The sequence below is a fragment of the Dermacentor variabilis genome, chromosome 2 (genome assembly GCF_050947875.1).
Source record: "Dermacentor variabilis isolate Ectoservices chromosome 2, ASM5094787v1, whole genome shotgun sequence".
Classification (NCBI taxonomy): Eukaryota; Metazoa; Arthropoda; class Arachnida; order Ixodida; family Ixodidae; genus Dermacentor; species Dermacentor variabilis.
Window position 1 is genome coordinate 161561373 of NC_134569.1, and position 20695 is coordinate 161582067.

The following is a 20695-nucleotide window of genomic DNA, read 5'->3' on the forward strand; positions in this document are numbered from 1 at the left end:
CAGTGTCGGTCTATTTTGCTTAGTTTTTTCAATATTACCATTGCCGCGGGTGTACACAACGCATAGTACATGGACATTTGAAAAAAAAATGCAATTCACAGGACGACGAACACAGAGGTCACTGCGCTTGAAGTCACCTATATTTCAATAGTCGTGGTTAGTTATGCAGCCCTGTTATAAAAAAAAAAACGCATAAGGAAGTTCAAAAATTCCGCAATAGTGGAAGTTCGCCTTATATACTCATCAACGTACTTGAAATATAAGAAAACAAATGACAGCAGTAAAACTGCTAACATGCGATGAAGCATATCAATAAAACCTTATCAAGTGCGCTCAGTAAAAAAAGAATAGACAACTGCCTTCGCCAACGCCTGTGCCATTTTGTGTGTATCGGAATTTTTCTTTAGGATTCGACTATAACTAAATTAACGTGTGATAACTTCGCTCATTAGCACGTAGATATAATGCATAAACGGCTCCGCACAACCATGTAGTTGTCTTCAAAGCTCAGAGTAAAGCAGTGTTTTGGCTTAGGCTTAGGCTTAGAGGAAGCTGGCAATCGCGTATAAAAAGATAGCAAGGCCTCTTGAAAAGAAAAAATTCTATGAATATATGGCTGGGGTAGTGCTCAAACAATTAACTGGTGGAATCAAAGAAAGGATGACGCTTGATCTACGCATTACTAAATATAGTACGAAATCAAGATATTTGCGTAGATAATCATAAGCTACCTTGGGTATCCAGTGTTTAAACCTGTCAGTTGCTTAACTTCTTTGGGCTGACACTTGAACTTTATGTTGCACGTATCTAAATGTCGTCTATAATGCATGGTATACCTTGTGAAAAGAGCCAGGTTCTTGGAAAATGATTTGAGCCGGCAAATGAATGATTGATTTTTAGAGTTTCACAGTGAACTTAACTCACTCTGACTTAACCGACTTCACCTAATTAAGGTTGGCGATCAGTTGATGCTATAATAACAGAACTTTGATTAATGTGAAGAACGTTACCGATGAAAACAAGAACGAGATACCTTGTGCGCACCATATATTTCGTGTTATTTCACAGGCTTTGCAGGGTTAATTCAAAGGACAATGAAAAAAAAAACAAGAAAGTCCCTATTCTGCTGACTACACGTGCACCTTTCGAGGGATTTGCATTGAGAGGCATTGGACTCCGCGGTGCGGCTTCGACGCCATCATGGATCTAGAAAAAAGAAGGTCAAGTTAAACCACAGGTGAGAATGTTCTCTGTATATTTGCCATTCCGTAGAAGATTTGTTCGCGCCATTTAACATGGCCGGGCCTTAGACTGCCCTATATATGGAGACTGTCAAGCTCGCTAGTGAAAGCTGACGGAACCTACAGCCGATACTAAAACAGTCCGCGAGACGAATCGGCAGTCTAAAAGAGCGCCACACAAAGCAGGAAAAGCAAGTTTCTATAAGTAGTAACAAAATAAAATAGAATGGTTTGTTAGCACGAACCACGCAATTTAAGCGTCTAGAAATAGCACAACGGAAATAACGCCGTAACAGCAGCCGCTGACAGGTTCCGTAGCAGAAGCTGCTTCCACTTTTGCGTTCAACGTTAGTCCGTCGATGAATTAACCTTAGCGTCAGTCGGTTCGTTCAGAATTGTGCAAATGAGGCGGGCGTTTACTTAATTTATATTTACTCTTTCCACTACCCTGTAGGCGATTTTCAGCGACACTGTAAACTCAATGGAGCGCTCATATCTTATGGATAAGTGGTGGTTTTCATTGTAGCTACGATGCAGAACGTTAATAATTCGCCTTCGCGACACACGTATATTCATTACCTTGTGTGTTTACTCTTTTATCTGTAATGTACCTCGGACATGGGAATTTATTCTCAGACAAGAAGCTGCAACGACCATTACATCATGCGTCATCTGAGCCAGGGATCCTGCATGTGAACACCTGGTGTTCACATGCAGGACGCTTGATGTGCACACGCCCTAAGTCTTCTGGTCCAACATCTTAACACAGGACATGCACCACATAGTGTGGCACTGCCTAGGATGGATTGCTACTTGAGAACAGACTATCAGAGAGGCAAAGCTATTAACGGAACCGGAAATTTGTAATAGACGTTCGTTTCCAGAGCATGAGCTTGTTAAGACACCATTGCAATTGGCCTGGCTGGAAGACCTCCAGGCGTTTATTGAAATTTTCATCTCTGATGCAGAAGAAGGTGCTGACAGAAAAAAAAGACTGGTGTTTGTTTTTATGTTATAAGATTGAAAGCATATTCAAGGCAGTGAAGCTGCGAGAACTGTAGTCAACTTATTTAAATATAGGACGAAGATTTACTCTGGCAAAATGAGTCACTAACACATTATTAGTTGACTGGCAAATTATATAATGGCTACCTCACATTACCAAAATGACGATTAGTTGAGAAAGGTTCGCGCGTCCCTGTAAGGAACGAGCCAACCTGCAGGCACTAATTGAACAAGCGCTGCTTTAAGCCACCCGCAGACTTGTCTCAATGTATAGCGACGTGCTCAGAAATATATTCGCCTCTACCAACTGATACAGTCTTTAAGCCACTATAAAGAATTTGGTGCAGTCTCACTGAGTAAAAACGTCGTTTGCCCCTCTATTGGTTCTTGATTTGTATTTGTCCCATAGCCAACACTCTTGCCCTTAAGTGTCAATATGGAATTGTTGATGCTGCAATATAGGCTTTCTTTTTTTTACTACTATTCTTTGCAATTAAATATGATCACAGCTATGGCAAATGAAACGATAACTGCATGATATAAGCTTTTCTCGTTATTGCAATTGAGCTCCTGTGTCAGATATTTAGGTGCACATCATATGATTCGAATTGTTGCTCAATTTATCATGAGGCTTTCTCCCATTTAGGGGTAGTTAGAGTTCGCTGCTGTGCATAATGAAGTTATTTCGCACCCTTAAGGATAAGGGTGTGGGACAAAAAAGCAATAAAGTCTGGAGTGTTACGTGCCAAAACAGGCATATAATTATCAGGCTCACCGTAGTGGATGACACCGGAATATTTTGACCATCTCGGTTTCCGTGAAGTGCACGCAAGGCACAGAATCTGCCACCGCGGCCAGAATTTCATCCTTCACCCTCGAACAGCAGCGCAATGTCAATACCACTACGCCACCACGGCAGGCGCTATGGGACGAACGGGGGCTCTAAAGGTGCAAAAACTTCTTTTTTTTTTGTAGAGCGCGCGTGCTCGACTTTAATGGTACTGATATTGGCATATATAATATGCTAATACAATTTTTGTTATGAGTTAATAGCACAGAGAGAGAAAGGGGGTAAAAAGAAGAAGAGAAAGACACATCACAACGTGACACATCACATGAAGAGTACGAGCATTACCGAAGAGTCTCTAGTCCCGTTATTCAGGAAAGTTGTAGTACAGCTTCGTGAATATGGCAGTGGGTTCAAGCACGACCTCTCCGAAATACGATTGCATTAAATGCACTTCGAATATTATGTTCTGCTGAGCCTATTCCGGCTGTTCCACACAGTAAGAAAAATAAACGCACACACACACAACCTGATGTGTCCATCTTGTATGCACGTTTGAGCGCTTCTTGCTACGCTTAGAAAAATTCCTTCATGATGGGCGACTATATTAGTTGCTGTAGGCTATCCCACATGCTTCGGTGGAGTAGGTTTAACGCATCCGTTTTATCAACGCAGTTGCTGCTCATCACACCTCTCACCAGTATAGGGAAACGCCTTCGCCTCGGAGAAGTTTACTTGTCTCGCCAATCGCCAAATTATTACTTCTGTCAATTTCCGCAAATACTTGGACATTTGAAACAAATGAAGAAGGCGTTCCCTTTTCAAAATTCCTAATATCAGCGGAACATTTATGTCAAGCATGCGATGCACCTTGAAACACTAAATGAAGCAAACTTATGCTCAGCTAATGGTGCGTGACTCTAGGGCTGAAAAACAACAAAGTATCAAGCGTGCTGAATGCTATGCTAATCTGACGCGACTCCGCAGAGATTGCGGTGCCTGCATAAACAAGTGTGCGTTATCTTCCAGTACTCATGACCGACAAAGGCAGGGTTTTTCATGGTTTTCACGGCTTCCTTATCTGTGTGTTTTCCGCGAGAACGACACGTGTGAATTCCGGTATATGAGTACACGAGCGCATAGAAATCCATTTGAAAAGAAAAAAAAAACGACTGCGTAGTCAATTCGATTCATGATTAGCTTTTATCGAAACTGAGCGTTCCTATTCTCTGATCATATTCCTGAATGAATATTTGATCTGCTTATGCAACCTCAGGGGAAAGTGTCCTTGAAATTTAAAATTAGGGGGTGAACGTGTCAGTATCACAATCTGATTATGAAGCACGCCGAAGTGGGACGTCTCCGGTTTAATTTTCACGGCCTGGAGTTATTTAACGTGCACCTGAATCTATGTTAAAGGTTTTTTTTCATTACATCCCCATCTATAGTATTGCTGGCACTGACTCTCTGAGCATACTGTCGCAAAATGTTTGTGCCCAGGAGGGCAAAACTCTTCCTCAAGTGGGACGAGTTTATCTAATGGAACTATCACTGCACATTTATTTTTACTAAAACGAAGACACAAATGTACAGTGCAATCAGCTGCTCTATTAGCCTCCACCTAAACCGTTTTTCGAATGCCCTTGAAGTCCTATGTCAAGTACGATAAGATCACTTGCACCCATGGCAAGTAAATGTTCTTCAAGATAGTGTGCTAAGGTTTGTTAGAGGTATTATATGAAAACAATAGTTACGCTAGTGGAAGAAAATGCCACCATTTCACTGCGTCTTACACTAATCATAATATGGCATCCTTTGATTACTACGTTCTGCGGTGATCACAGGCATATTACGAAGCAAAATTATACTTTGGCACTCTCCAGTTTCTTGAGTTAGCAATGATTAGGCAATGCAATAGGGCAGGTTTAAAGCAGCCCGAGATAACTGCTGCCCTCTCTTTCGCGGAAGTAGTGAAGGACGTAGCAGGGCTCCAAGACCCTAGGAGCTTTAGGACAGCTACTACAAAGCAAGGGAACGCTGGTAGACACGAATGACAACCTAGGTGATGTTGTCTCCACTCTTCAGCTTTTTAATGCCTCGGAAGACGGCCTTGATGTTAAGACAACCGAGTACTTACGGATGAATATCATGCGCACAGGCGAAGATTTAGGGAAAGGCATTCCAATCTATAAGGCTGTTCGCGTTGTCGCCATTAGACTTGATTACGCTGCCTTTGAAGACGGGAAAAAAAGAAAAGAAACTGTTTTGGCATTCGGTCATTTCTAAACGCATTAAACAATCACCTCAATGTTAAATTGTATTGTTCATTTGTCACTTATTTATCGGTGGCGCTAGTATGCGCGAATACCGTTTAACATTTATTAAAAGGTATAATCCAAGTGTGAGAATGTCGAGCATTCCGAAGGAGCAGCACCATGCGAACATATTTCGCTTGAGTGTCAACGGATTACTTTCTCTGTGCATATTTATTCTTTTTGTCCTCTTCCACCACTACTTGGTCCCGAACCTCAGGGTAACCTCGCAAATACGCAAACTTTTGTTTCAATGTACAGCATCTGTCTGCGAGACCGCTTGACAAATTCATTCCCACGTATATATGAAAATTTTAAAAGAACTTGGCACTGAAATGTGATCTTGGAAACCACAGCTTTTGCTGCGGCCGTTCAAACAAAAGCTCAAAGTAATCTTTGTGAAGTACAATGTTACTCTCTTCTCAATTACTGCACAGTTTTATAATTGCGGATGAGAGCTTACCGACGTAAACAGAAGACATTTTTGGGAGGATATTATTGTGCAGGTCAATTGAAGATATTTAGCTTAACGTGTGTGTATGAAACGTTAAAGAACCGTAATCGGACAGGATGAAATCTACTCAAAAATCAGATGACATAACGACGAGAACAACAAACACTGCAGGCGGTATGACTTCTGCACGATCTCTTTGGTTTCATCTACTTCTGCTACCGTTTTGATTTTGTCGTTATGAAGCAACTTCGCGATGACATTCTTTAGACAAACGCAATCTGATTCATGGCTTCAAACTTTTCCAAGCGATTACGATTCATTAGCCCTCAAGCAAGGTTTGAGTGCGCGTTCGGCTATGGGCCTCATCCTACCATTTCTGTGCTGAAGTGAATCGACATGTTTACGGACAGCACAATCGCCTAAGAACTTATGTGTCGAGTCCGCTATCCTCTCATAACTTCGAAATCAGGGGAATCCACCGGTAGTGGAAGCCTGATTCGCTAGTTTTATGTGACTGAAATGACAGCGCTATCGCTTTCTCTGTCATTACAAAATAAATCGCATGGTAGCTGAAGCGACGGCTGCCGTCAGAATTGGCAGCACGATTTATTCGTGCATGTAAACGCTACTAACATTAAACTTAAGAAATGGCACACATCACCGAGGCTTCGTCCCGAATATAAATTTGCTACACCAAAAGTCTCGTTGTCTTATGCAAAAAAAAAAACGGCATGTTCACCGAGTTTTTAATCTCTGATAAGAGGAAATTTTAGGGACCTCTTTCAGAGCGCGCTCATTAACGAATTTCTCGCTGCTCTAGATAATTAGGCATTTGGGCATAAGGAGTGATGACGAGTTTTCTTATTATGTATTCATGATTTAGCGGCATCCACAGCTTGTGGCTCTTCCAAAGGTGGGCTACCTTGGCGACACGGATGTCCTACTAGCACATGCGCACGGTTTTGTGATTGTATGGCACGGTTGATTGAGATACACAACATGCAAGAATTCTGTGTGCTTGAACATGGTTGGATCTCTGACTACGCAAAGAAACTTCAATCGACCTCTCCTCACTGCGGCCGTTAGTTATTGCACCTAATATTGTTTTTGCTGTTTCATATTTGTTAGCTGTTTGGAAACTTCATACAATGCAAACAGGCAATAAGAGAAGAATAACAGCAAAGATATAGGACGCACGTTGTTTCATGCTGTAGGAAGAGACACATTAGCAAAGATCTTGGCCTCTCTGTCTCACGCTAGAAAAGCACATTTGTAAATTTGAAAAAGAAGGCATGCAAAGCCTAATAAGCATGTAGAGAAACTGCGTTTGTACGTTGCACCTCAGCGAGCATAATGCAGTAGAACTGGAAAGCAATAGCATCAGGATAGCTGTGTCCGCTGAATTTGTTTGCGTTGCAAACAACACTCGTACCTTTGCGAGGACCTATGTTTTGGACTGGTCGTTTCTTTGTGGCATTGGTCTCAATGAGATACTTTCATTTTTGTATGGTGTGGGTATTATATTTGGTCGCGCTATGTGTCGGTCGTGTGTCCACCGTGTACGATTTCCGTTACCATTGCATTGGCTTGTAGTTGTATGGTAGGCTTGTCACCAGGTAAACATCTGTTTTAAATGAATAGACTCTATCGCAGTGTTATTGTCTATTTGAAGCTCTACTTAGCTAATTTATGCGTTTTTTGGCTCACTGTGCGTTCTTTAAGCCATAATAAGCTTTGGTAGAGCGTTTCTGGTATAAGTTTCGGCTAATGACGCCATGGGCGGGAATGTGCACCTTCGACACACGGTTATTCGTTGAGAGCGAAAATTGCAGTTTGTGAATTTGACTGGGGAATGGGAATATCCAGGGATGTGTTCCGTTCTTTTCGCATGTATCATTACAGCCTAGGTTGTTTCACTTCAGAACCGTGAAGCAAGCGAGAAGTGCGTTGTTTCTGCGCAGCACGGCGACCCACGTTGCTCTTTAACGTTGCACAGGCACCTCTGCGTGACTTTAGTACTCTAACCCAGCAGCACGTAGCATGCGGCCTTGCCCATGACTACGTTCCCCATGTTTTATGCGAAGCATATTACTAGAGCTCAACCCAGCTCCTCAGGCGCGGCGGTGTCGCCTTCAATGCCACGTGATACCGTGACGTCACGACAGAGGAGAAACGGGGCTCCAACTCGCGCCGTCGCTCGCGGCGTCGCCTTCAAGGCTGACCACGTGACACCGTGACGTCACGACAGAGGAGAAACGGGGCTCCAACTCGCGCCGTCGCTCGCGGCGCCGCGGCGGTATATAAGCAGCTGCGCTTGTTTCTAGGTGGCTCTGGCTCAACTCTTGCAAGATGGGCTGGGTGGGAATCGAACCAGGGTCTCCGGAGTGTGACGCGGAGACGCTACCACTGAGCCACGAGTACGATGCTTCAAAGCGGTACAAAAGCGCCTCTAGTGAATGCGGTGTTGCCTTAGAAACGAGCTGTTTCTAAGGCTCAGGCGTGCGTCGCTTGCTCAGTCGCACATTGCGTTGCCGCGCCGAACGCTGCGTTGCTCGACGCTCACCGCGTACAATGCGGGGCGCGTAGTCGCTGCGCCGTAGCCCATTGTCTTACACCCCTTGGCGGGTCGACGGGAACGCTGTCGCGTTCCACTCTTGAAGGCGAAGCAGAGTAACGCATGAGTTGTTTCTTCGTCTAGCCGAACCAAATATAGCCAAGCAACAGCAGTTCACCAGGCTAAACAGTGGTTCAACAACTAAAATATAGGCTAGTATGCTTCGCATCCTGGGCTTAACCTTAGCTAAGCCACAGCCATTTTTTTAAATCCGTCGCCTGTATCTTGCTGCTGCCGCTACTGACGCGCGGACCCTGCTCTAGCCCGAAAGCTTCCGGCAGTGGTCTCAAGCCTTCTTGAAGGTGAGCTACTTGATTCAATAAACTTTATTGCAAGATCCTAGAGACCAGTTATGTTTAGATGGTGGAGCCCTAGTCCAGGGCGCCAGAGGAGCCGCCGCCGCCTCCGCACGGTCCACCAGCCATTGCTGGTCAGTTGCTGTAGCAAGGCCATGTGCAAATCTGTGCGCTTTCCTCAGAAGTCTAGATATACTTATGTGTTCAGTGCGCATTAGGTTGTGATAGGGTGGTTGGAGGCGTGAGTCTATCAAGTCTGAGCAAGACCGAAGGCATGTGTCTCTTTAATTAAATTATGGGGTTTTACGTGCCAAAACCACTTTCTGATTATGAGGCACGCCGTAGGGGAGGACCCCGGAAATTTCGACCAGCTGGGGTTCTTCAAAGTGAACCTAAATCTAAGTACACGGGTGTTTTCGCATTTCGCCCCCATCGAAATGCGGCTACCGTGGCCGGAATTCGATCCCGTGACCTCGTGCTCAGCAGCCCAACACCATAGCTACTGAGGAACCAGGGTGGGTGGCAGCTGTCTCTTTAAAGTGATGTAAGCCTCTAGAGACCCACCGAAGCACATGCATTATTTGGTCACATTGGGGGGAAACTTGACGAAGGTAACTTCTGTGTTCATTTTGCGTTTGCTTTTAATGTGAAACCAACCACTCACACTAAGAATTTACATGGAATGGGTTTGGCATCTAAGAGGCAGGTCTCGTTGTCCTCGGCTGTGCTTTGTGACAAGTAGTCCCGATTGGGAAGACGAGCGTAACAGACTTCCCCACCGTATATATTGAGCGATGGTAGTAGTTGCTTCCTGCTACCAGCTTTCAGCGTGTGCGAAAGAGCCGGTCGTTACTCCGAAAGTGAAATAGTCTAAGTAAACGCACGCCATGGCGAACATCCGAGATCACATTAAAAAGCAGAAGCAGACCTCGCATGGCAAGGTTGAATAGAAGGGGAACCCTCCGTGGTTCCTTAGTGGCTGTGGTGTTGGGCTGCTAAGCACGAGGCCACGGCATCAAACCCCGGCCACGGCGGCCGCATTTTGATGATTCGAAAAGGGAAACACCGGTGTGCTTAGATTTACGTGCACGGTAAAGAACCTCAGGTGGTCGAGATTACTCCAGAGTGCTCCACTACGGCGTGCCTCATAATCAGATCGTGGTTTCGGCACGTAAAGCAACATAATATTTAATAGGAAGGGAGAGAGGATGGAGCCTTGTGGAGTGCTACAGTGAGCTACTGGTTCAGAGGCAGAGAGGAGATTACCAATTACAAAGCTGGCAGATCGGCCACGAAGTTGCGAGTCTAGTTGCACGCCTTTGTGCCGCAGGGAGCAGCTAGTAACTATTCAATGCAATAGTCAAATCGTGGGCTCGGTTAGCGAACGCCCCTTTGAGGTCTACAGCTAACAAGACGCAGTATTGTGCCAAACATCATAAGTCTATGACATCCTGTTTTGGGCATAATACTATGTCATAACTATACATGGTACCAATGCAGCCACGAACGATCTCAGGAAGCGCGTAGGTGTCAGAAAAAAATTTGGGTAGGCAGAGCTGCACAAATTTCTCGAGCAGTTGACCGAAGCACGAGGTGAGATAAATAGGGAACATGTTATCTAAGAAGAAGGGTTTCCATGTGTGGGAACCAGAACGACTGCGGTCTCTTTTCACTATTCTGATAGGGATCGGATTCCCATGCCTCATACGTTGATTGGTGTCAGAATCAGAAAAATTATGGTGCGGCGAATGCCGCATTCCGTCGACATCAAGGAATGTGTTGCAGCGAATGTCGGCTAGCAGCGCACGCGTTTCAGGGGCAGTTATAGGTGCACTAAGATAAGCCATTGTGTTTGGAGGGCACATGTGGTCCTCATAGCGTGGCATATATCGCAGTGGGCGACAGTGCTGTTGTAATAGGTAAAAGCATTCCGGGTCTGTGATTTTCTTTGACTGACGAAGTTTTCAAATGCTTCTAGATTCATGTGATTTTCGTTAGACGGGCTGTGCTAAATGACGTTGCAGAAACCAATGTGCAAATTACTAAGATTTCCGGTTAGTTTGTCACAGACTGAGCGCCAGTTCTAACTTGTGAGGCCGTAAATTTAAGAGGCAGCGTGAGCATCCTGTTATGACGCTGGCATTGCTACCATTTGGTTATGCATACTTGTATGTGTTTTATTACTTATGAAGATGGCCACAACATCAGGCGAGAAAAATGGCAACTTACATAAGTGGTGACTTAGTGAAGTGCTGTTTTATGAGTTCTTAGTTTTATCTATGTGAACGAAAGAAAACCACGCCGAAATTGTTCGCCTTATTGCAATACATAAAATTTATAAAGCGAAGATGGGGATTCACGTTACTAATCATTTTTATCCAATCATTCCACCGACGGCAGCAGCAGCTTTGTTTACTACAACTACTTTAGCCACGTTCTCGACCACCCTCCGGATCTTCTTGAAGAAGTACTCAGAGGCATTCTCATCCAGTTGGGTGTCCGTGCCATGGAAGGGCCCTAGTTGACTCGCGAGTTCAGCCAGAGCTGCACGGCCTTCCGTCGTGGTATCTTTTCCTTGCAAAATCTTTCCCAGCGTTTCCAAAGCACATCCATCTTGTTTGAGTGAGTTCTCTTCTGCGTCTGTAAATAAAAACGGAAAGTTGGCTTGAAATATTGCTTTGAGTGACATCTAGGGGACGTCCTCCACACAAACAAGAATAAAAAGGCTGAGAAAACGTAAAAAAATTTCAACTACAGACTGCCCATATGCTGAAATTTCGTTTCTTTTATAAATTATTACCTACAATGTAACCCAATATCCACGACCACTCCAACGAAGGCCCATGTCCATAAATTAAACGAGTGAAGGCGTACCAGCGCAAAACAGCTCCGATATGTTTGGCCGAGCACTTTTTGAGGTGTGGTCTGGTTATGCACCATTGCGTAAAATTTATGATTATGATTCCAAAAGCAAAGACAAAGAAATATAAATGTTCTTGTGCTTTTTACGGTATTCTTCTTTCAATCAAAATAAATGTTGATCACAATACAAAGGGCGATAACTTCTATGTTTTAGAGAATAATTGAAAATCGCCTTTGTTAGCTGCAATAATTCTAGCCCTAGAGGAAGATCATTCACTCAGTCGGACGTTACTGGTCCTACAAACCGAAACACATGTTCCACTTATTAACAAAACGTACTAATTACCTTCTTTATCATTTACTTCAAGGCAAGTACATAGTAAATATTTTCAATTGTAGTTGGTAAGATTGCAAGGCATATTCACTTGAAATAAATTTCCCAGAAGACAGAACTCTCGAGATATGTGACATTAAACTAGCCTTAAAAAGGCAATTTCTCTACTTACATTTTTTACGAAAACGCTCTTATGTGCATGTAATCATAAAAGCGACTGGAACGGGCTTATTTTTCGTCCCATACAATGGGAAATAGTATGGCATAAAGATTGTAAACAGTGATAAGGTGCCTCAGAAAGCCATGCCAACGTTTCGATAGGAGGACCTATCTTCTTCAAAGGCGAAGACGAAGATAAGTCCTTTCACGAAGTTAGGCCTTTGAAAAGATGGGTCCTCCTATCAAAACGTTGGCCAGCCTTTCTGAGGCACCTTATCCCTGTTTACAAACTTTATACCACAGTGTGCTATTCCATATGTGAGCCGCTATCTTGATTTTGGACATTAGCAAAAAGTATTCTGTTCCCGTCATGAGAGTTTATCCCATGTGAGCACGCCTTGCAACTCACCGGCTGTTATTCGTAAATTACAAATCTGTCATAGTATATAGGGAGTTGCTACGTACATTTTTGTTCACTAGTTTATTACGCGTTTCGCTTTCTCGTGCAATTAATGTCCGCCTCTTTGAATAATTTAGCTTAATTACGATAATTATGCTTTTGATCAGAGGCGATTTGTAGAACTTCTGCAAAACTTAAACGTAATCCCCCCCCCTCACGGTTCCATTCATTCCACTCTACAAATGTGACTGTGATTGTGAGATACCGTATTATGATAAGCGATCTGCGCTTGTTGCGCTTTAAGCGCATCAAGAATTTAGAGTTGGCCCAGGCGGCACGTCAGGTCGGGCCAACGTTGGAAACATATTGGCACTTCCTGGTCCAATGACGGCCTAAGATTAACAGCGTGGTTCCAATATTGGCAGTGCCATTCTGAATCCTGGCCCAATGATGGCCTTAGGTTAACAGCGTAGCGCGGATATTGGCTGTGCCATTCTGATAGAGATCCAACGTTGGCCCACAATACACAGTCAGTAAACAATATTGGCTGTGCCATTCTGATAGAGATCCAATGTTGGCCCACATTACACAGTCAGTAAACAATATTGGCACTGCCGTTCGACAAGGTGGGAATTATTGGACCGACTTTCGTACGGATTTGCCAATATGGGTTACAAGTTGGCTTTCTTTGGAGGACATTGGCCCGTAATAAGCCAATTTCCGCCTTGTCGGTTTTTAGTGCTCTACGACTTGCTGATATTGAACAACGTGTTTTGAAAACTAACGCATTGATCACAGGCACACTGCGCAGGAACCAGAAATATGCTCTTTCATGTCAACTCCACACATGGTACACCGCCATTTTTGTACTTCGCGTTCACCGAAATGCGTCCCCTAAAGAGAAAAGCCAGTGCACCACGTAGCAAGCACGGACAGTCGCTAAAATTAGTAGCTGCTTTATTGATCGTGCATGGGAACATGAGCTTTCCATAAGAAGCAACGGTATTGCGAATTTGTCTGCGGATTGTATATTTTGCATGTACGCTCCGCGGCTTTGGAGGATCAGGATTCCGAGGAGAATCGAGAATTACAGTGCCACAGAGTTGATGGAACCGTTTTATATTGCATCGAGATGGAGCGCATATGTATTAGTGAAACTTTTGTTTGTTTGTTTAGCATCCATGGCATGTTGCGGTGACATAATCTTCATGCTCCTATTCCAATATATTTGTTTTTTCGTGCATGTGTAGTAAGCTCCTTGTATCAATGCCCCTGACAGAAAAAAAAATTATTCCACGTTTTGGCTTTTCGTCATGTCTTTGCCTGTAGTTGGCACGGCGCATTCCGGATTCTTTTTCCGCCTAACTTTTCGTCCTTCAGCCCCCACTTGCCTCTCCCCCACGCACCCACGTGTGCCTGGTCAAAGCTATCAGTCAAGCGCTCCGGCAGCTATAAGCTGCTGTGTCGAATTGGCTGCTCTCGGAAGCACGGGGAAAAGCGGTGGGGTCACTATTGTCCTCCTTGTCTCACTCCGTCGCTGCCGCTCAAGGAACGCGGTCGGGCTAGGTCCAGCGGGGGAAAGTGGCGTTTACACCGTTTTCTTCATTCACCCTTTCCTTTCACTCTTTCCTTCTATGCGTCGCTAGCACGCCGACTGGGTGCAACACCACCTGAGTGCTTGCCGTCTTGTCCGTGTTTGTCAGCGCACTCCTATCCGGAAAAATGCTCGCTTGCGGTCGTCATTCCTACTGAGAAGCCTGCATATTGAAATACACAGCAAAGTGGCCACGAATTTTTGTGAGTGTTAGAATTAATATAGGCGAAACAACAACCAGAAAAAAATTCGGCGCTCGTGGCCACCGTCTTCGATGTGGGATGAACTCGGATACACAGAAGCGTGGATCTTGCAATGGTGAGTGCATTTGTTTTGCGCATGTATATCTTTTATAGGCAGCAATATCACCCAATCAATATGAGGCGGTATATATATTACTGAAACAGCCCTGGCTAATGTAGAGTGCCTGTAATTACATAGCTCTTTTTTATTCGCAGCCTTTGAATAGTGCCCGGAGTAAAACACGTGTAAATCTCTGTGAATTTCGCCCAAAACTCCAGGACTATGATTTTATTAAGCCATGCGCGCTGCCTGATCCTGCTAGTGATACCGAGGAACCGCGCTTCTTCTCACAGTTCTAGGTCAAGCATTATTTCCAGCCGGCAGTATTTCTTTTCGTATAATAAATGCCTCCTTTGCTATGTTTCCTGAAGGAACTTCTCTGTTTCCACATAAAAAATTTCGCGCGAAGTCCGCATTCTGCCTAGACAGTCTGATACTAGGCTTTTTGTGCTGTAGCAGGTTTTGCTGCATTTTTTTAATTATAAAGTGTTACGCTGAATAGGTGTGGGGTGTAAACAAGGCGGACGGATCCTGCGCATTTCATGTTTGTTCTAAATATTCTGTTACACCTACGAAATATGCTATATATGTTGAAATATTAAAAAGTGTCACCTGACAAATCTTGCAAGAAAGTTTCTTGATTCACCTCTTCGACCTCTCTGCTCAGACTCATAATATTGTTGCGGTATGGCGATTTTTCAAATGAAAACACTGCGACATACATTTGTTATACCAACATCTCTGATAATGTTTCTTTTTATTTTACAGTGCAAGCATCTCCAAGTAATGGTGAAGTCGCTACGGGAAATGGTAGCAGTTTCAACGAAACCACCGCGTTATCGTGGTCCTCGGGGGCTTGATCAGCCCGCCGTCATCCAAGCACTGACCAACCTGCCTACCGACATCAGCTCCCTGCCCTGAAACCCCTGGCCGGCCTACCGTCCTCGGCACCTTGCCCAATTCCTATCCTGAGGGCAGTGCCTGTAAATAAACTGTTTGAAGATAACCGAGCGTCACCCATCCAGGTCCACGGAAAATGCCTGTTTGTGAACATTTATTCGCAAATAAACTGTCATAAAAGTCAATTTCAGTATCCTTTTATTATTATTTGCAAGTATAGATGACTTCTGCTTCTTGACATCTTTTTGTCGAGCTTTCCTAGCTACTATTGAGGGAGACGGAATGGGGACAATTGCTATAAAAATGCCTCTAGCAAAAGGTTTGCGGTAAGAATGGCTGCGTGCTCTAGAGCCAGCGTATCTAAAATATTCGTCATGCAAAGGGCATTGCCTCAAAGCTGGCAATAATAATGGCAACGATATGGCTCAACACTGGCCCTACGCTGGCAGCACAAGGGCTGCTGCATTGGCATAACATTGGTCCAATCTTGGCTTTAACGCTGGTCCTACGCTGGTAGCACGATGGCTGCTGCATTGGCATAACATTGGTCCAATCTTGGCTTTAACGCTGGTCCTACGCTGGCATAACGATGGCTGTTGCATTGGCATAACATTGGTCCAATCTTGGCTTTAACGCTGGGCCAGCATTGGATTGGGTTGCACTTTGCCAATATGCCAACGTTGGTCCAATATTGGTACCAATTTCTGCCAGCATTGGGCCATGGTTGGACCAATGCTGGTGTGCTGCCTGGGGGGTGTTGCACTTGGAATAAAATTAGGCAGAAGACTGGCGCTCTTCCTGCTGCCTCTCTGTTGTCACATAGGTTATTTCAAGTTGCACCACAATACGTTTATCAGATAATGCGTTCTTACCCTTCTGTTTGGTTTCACTTGTGGGGTGCGCGATGCAAGGAGTGGCGACAGCTAAAGCAAGGACAAAAACCAGCAACGCTGACCTCATTTTGCTGCACCTGTCGTGGAATGAAAATGAACAGACAGATTTTTTTTTCGTTAGAAAGAAGCACGAAAACCTTAGTCGCAAACATACTCCCCCCCTTCCTAGCGGTGGAGCTATAGCTTCAGAAAAATCATAGTTTTAGTAAAATATTTTACACAGGGTGTCAGTCTATCGACAAGTTCCGCCCTTCAAGATTAAACACACAAAGTTTGCTCAGCGCGACCCTGCTACATCTAAATATAAAGTGATATGTACATATATATATATATATATATATATATATATATATATATATATATATATATATATATATATATATATGTATCTATGTATTTCTGTGTGTGTGTTGCGTTTCGTGTTCGTTCACATGCATGTCCGACTTAATTTTGAGTATCTTTATAGGCAATAAGGTTTGATGCAGACATTAATTAATGGACCTATTGGCTATCAACCACCGTGTACAAAATGCGCAATTTCTGTAATAGCAGGGCTCAGTACGGTGCTATTGCAGCTGTTTTACAATCACAAAGAGTTTTCGAAATGTAGAAAGTGTCTGCAGGGACAACTTCGTTATTTGTGCTGTGGGAAGGTGGCTTAAGTCACAGGCAGAATTTACAAATCCCCTTACGATTTCTTTTTCTGTGTAATAACCCCCACAATAAAGGAGACATGAAAGTACACTGCATAAACGTTCATGCAATACCGCACCTGGTTGGTAAGGACAGAAGATCTGCGAGGTACGTGGTCTGTTGACGCCGACGAATTACTGCGACTGAAATTGTGCTCCATGGAAACGCATTTATAGCCCTGGCAGTTGCGTTCGAGGGAAAATCCTCCCGACAAGCATACCGCTTCAAAACAGAGATAACGTTGAAGCGTTCCTCCCAGTCCATTATTATCGAGAAACTACAGTTATCGCAATCTGGCTAAATTACGTGGGGGAAAAAGCCCAGCGCTCTTGAAATCTTGATAACATTCTACTCGCTCTAATAGCATAGACAAGCCTTGGCCCTGTTTCCGACCGCCTGCAAGTGAGGGAAAAATCCTCCAAAGTGCTACTCTATATGTTGAACATTTAGAAATTACTCCGCGCCATGGCAATCAATTTTAGTTATGGCCGTTGTATGTGTTCTGAAATGGTGCCGTTCACATGTGATTAAGAAAGCAGTTTCGGTCTATCTTGCTAAGTCTTTTGAATAATGCCATTGCCGCGGGTGTACGCAATCCACAGTACATGGACATTTGAGCAAGGAAATGCATTTCACAGCAAGACGAACACAGAGGTCACTGCGCTTGAAGTCAATTATATTTCAATAGTCTTGTTAAGTTATGCAGCCCTGTTATAACAAAAACACACAAGGAAGTTCAAAAATTCCGCAGAAGTTGAAGTTCGCCTTCTATAGTTATAAACGCACTCGAAATATAAGAAAACAAATGACAGCAGTAAAACTGCGCACATGTGATCAAGCGTATAAATAAAGCTGATCAAGTACACTCGGTGAAAAAAGAAAAGAATACTACTTCCTGCGTCAACGCCTGTGTCATTTTTTGCGGCAGTATCTTTCTTCGGGATTGGCTGTAAATCATTTATTGTGTGATAAATTTCCTCATTAGCACGTCGATATAATGCATAAACGGTTGTACAGAAACATGTAGTTGTATTCGAAGCTCGGAATAAAGAAGTGCTTGGGATTAGTCTCGTAAAGATGCTGATTTATAGGAAGCTGGGAATGGAGTATAAAAAAAAACGAGACCTTTATATAAAAACAAATTCGTCTCAATATACAGCTGGTTAAATCATAGGAAAAGCACAGGTGGAATCAAATAGAAAATGACGCATGATCTACACATAAATAAGCATAATATGAAACCAAAATATTTGCAAGTGTAATCTTGATTTGCCTTGTGCATCCGGCATTTGAAACAGCCAGTTGCCTATACCCATTTGCGCGGACATTGGAACTTTTTGATTGGCGCACCTAAATGTCTACTCTAATCCCTCGTATCACTTGCGAAAGCAGACTGGTTCATTGATAATGATATGCACCGGTTAATAACAGCTTGATTTTAAAGTTTAACAATGAACTTAACTCACAGCTTCTTAACTTGCTTCACTTAACTTAGGGTGACGATCATTGCATGACACAATAGTAGAACCTAGATTGCTGGGAAGAATGCTATCTCCAAAAACAAGAAAATGAGCTACCTTGCGCGCACCATATATTTCCTAATACTTCACAGGCTTCTCCAGTGTTCCGCAATGGCCAACGAAAATAAACAATAAACAAACAATTCTGTTCAGGCACGTGCACTTTTCGATGAATTTGCAATGAGGGAGACTGGACTCTGTAGTATGAGAAAAAGAAAGCCAAGCCTGATCTGGCGTCTCGTAGAACATGTATGCGGTATCTAGCGTGGTCGGGCCTGAGGCTGATCTATTAAATGAAGACTGTCAAGATATTGACTGAGAGCTGATGGAATCTGCAGCACATATTAGCGCAATCCGCGTGGAGAATGGGTAACGTAGAAGAATGGCACGCACAGGATGAAAAGAACGTTTCTATAGATATGACTAAAGTAAAATTGAGTGATTTTCTAACATGAAAAACGCTAATTAAGCGCCTAGATCAAACATAACAGAAATGACACCGCAGCAGCAGTCGCTGACGCGGTTCATAGCGGAAGCTGCTGCCATTTGGGCATTCAACGTCAGTCCATCCATGAGTTTGCCGTAGCGTCTGTCGGACTTTCCACTTCACTACGAAATTTTCAGTGGCACTGAAACACAATGGAGTGTTCATATGTTATGAATCAGTGGTGGTTTTTCCCTGTGTGCTTTTCGTTGTACTTATGATGCAGAACGTTAATAATTCTTCGTTGGAGTATGCGTGCAATAATGACCCTGTGTGTTTGCTCTTTTCTGCGTATTGTTTCTTTGATGGAGAAAGTTTTCATTCGGAGATAGCAGGCTGCAGTGGTCATTACGTCATCAGAAGCCCGGGCCATCGGCCCTACACCTGAAACTCTTCTGAACTGGCCCGAGTGTTCTTGTTCAACAACGAAACACTGGACATGCACCACATATTGCGGCACTGCCTAGGATGGATTGTTACATGAAAGCACATGAAAGCAGACTGTGAGGGATATGATGCTAAGAACCGACTAGAAGGAGTGCAATGTATGTTGGCTCACGCAACATAAGCTTGCTAAAAACTTTCTAATGTAATCTGCTAGTGGGCCTCCGTGCGTTTAATAAAATTCACATCAAATGCGCAGAACACGGCTATGACAGAAAAAAAACGAACTGTCTTTGTTTTTAAGTGATCAGAGTGAAAGTATACTTCAACGCACTGAAACTGCGAGAACTGTCGTAATCTGATTTAGGTATAGCACGAGCATTTACTGCAGCAGAATGAGTTTCCGGCAGTCTTTCTGTTAGCTGACAACGTGTCCTACTTCACTACCTAGCATAACCGAAATGACAAGTTGTCACAGGTTTGGCATGCTATGCTAATGTCACTACGCCACCACGGTAGGCGCAATGGGATCATCATCATAATAATAATACTCATCATCACCAGCCTGGTTACGACCACTGCAGGGAAAAGGCCTCTCCCATACTGCTCCAACTACCCCGGTCATGTACTAATTGTGGCCATGTTCTCCCTGCAAACTTCTTAATCTAATCCGCCCACGTAACTTTCCGCCATCTACTGCTACGCTTCCCTTCCCTTGGAATCCCGTCCGTAACCCTTAATGAGCATCGGTTATCTTCCCTCCTCATTACATGTCCGGCCCATGCCCATTTCTTTTTCTTGATTTCAACTAAGATGTCATTAACTCGCGTTTGTTCCCTCACCCAATCTCCTCTTTTCTTATCTCTTAACGTTACAGCTATCATTCTTCTTTCCATAGCTCGTTGAGTCGTCCTCAATTTAAGTAGAACCCTTTCCGTAAGCCTCCAGGTTTCTGCCTCGTACGTGAGTACTGGTAAGGCACAGCTGTTATACACTTTTCTCTTGAGGGATAGTGGCAACCTGCTGTTCATGATCTGAGAATGCCTGCAGAACACAACCCAGCCCATTCTTATTTTTCTGATCATTTCAGTCTCATGATCCGCATCTGCCGTCAATACTTGTCCTAAGTAGATGTATTCCCTTACCACTTCCAGTGCCTCACTACCTATCGTTAACTGCTGTTATCTTCCGAGACTGTCTTCAACACTAAGGTCCCCTTCCTGAGTTAAGGCCGAATACCTGTTCTGTAGCTTGATCCGAAATTCCTCTATTTTCCCTCTAACCGCTAACTCATTGATCGGCTACTTATGTACCAGTTTCTTGCGTTCCCACCTCAAGCCTAGGCTAATTTGATTTCTTACCATCCTATGGTCACTGCAGCGCACTTTGCCGAGCACGTTCACATCTTGTATGATGCCAGGGTTAGCGCACAGTATAAAGTCTATTTCATTTCTAGTCTC

General features: G+C 43.8%; 2 protein-coding genes across 2 annotated transcripts in view; one reads left to right on the plus strand and one right to left on the minus strand.

Annotated features, from left to right (window-relative positions):
• The window catches only part of LOC142572893 (uncharacterized), a 220090-nt gene that overhangs the window by 100844 nt on the left and 98551 nt on the right, over positions 1-20695 (plus strand). The window lies entirely within an intron of this gene.
• The window catches only part of LOC142572891 (uncharacterized), a 28706-nt gene continuing 19027 nt past the window's right edge, over positions 11017-20695 (minus strand). The window contains exons 2-3 of the mRNA XM_075682332.1: positions 16134-16231; positions 11017-11349 (exon numbers count right to left, since the gene is read on the minus strand). Of these exons, the coding sequence (XP_075538447.1) occupies positions 11084-11349; positions 16134-16221 (354 nt within the window). The 5' untranslated portion in view covers positions 16222-16231 and the 3' untranslated portion in view covers positions 11017-11083. The remainder of the gene's footprint in view (positions 11350-16133; positions 16232-20695) is intronic.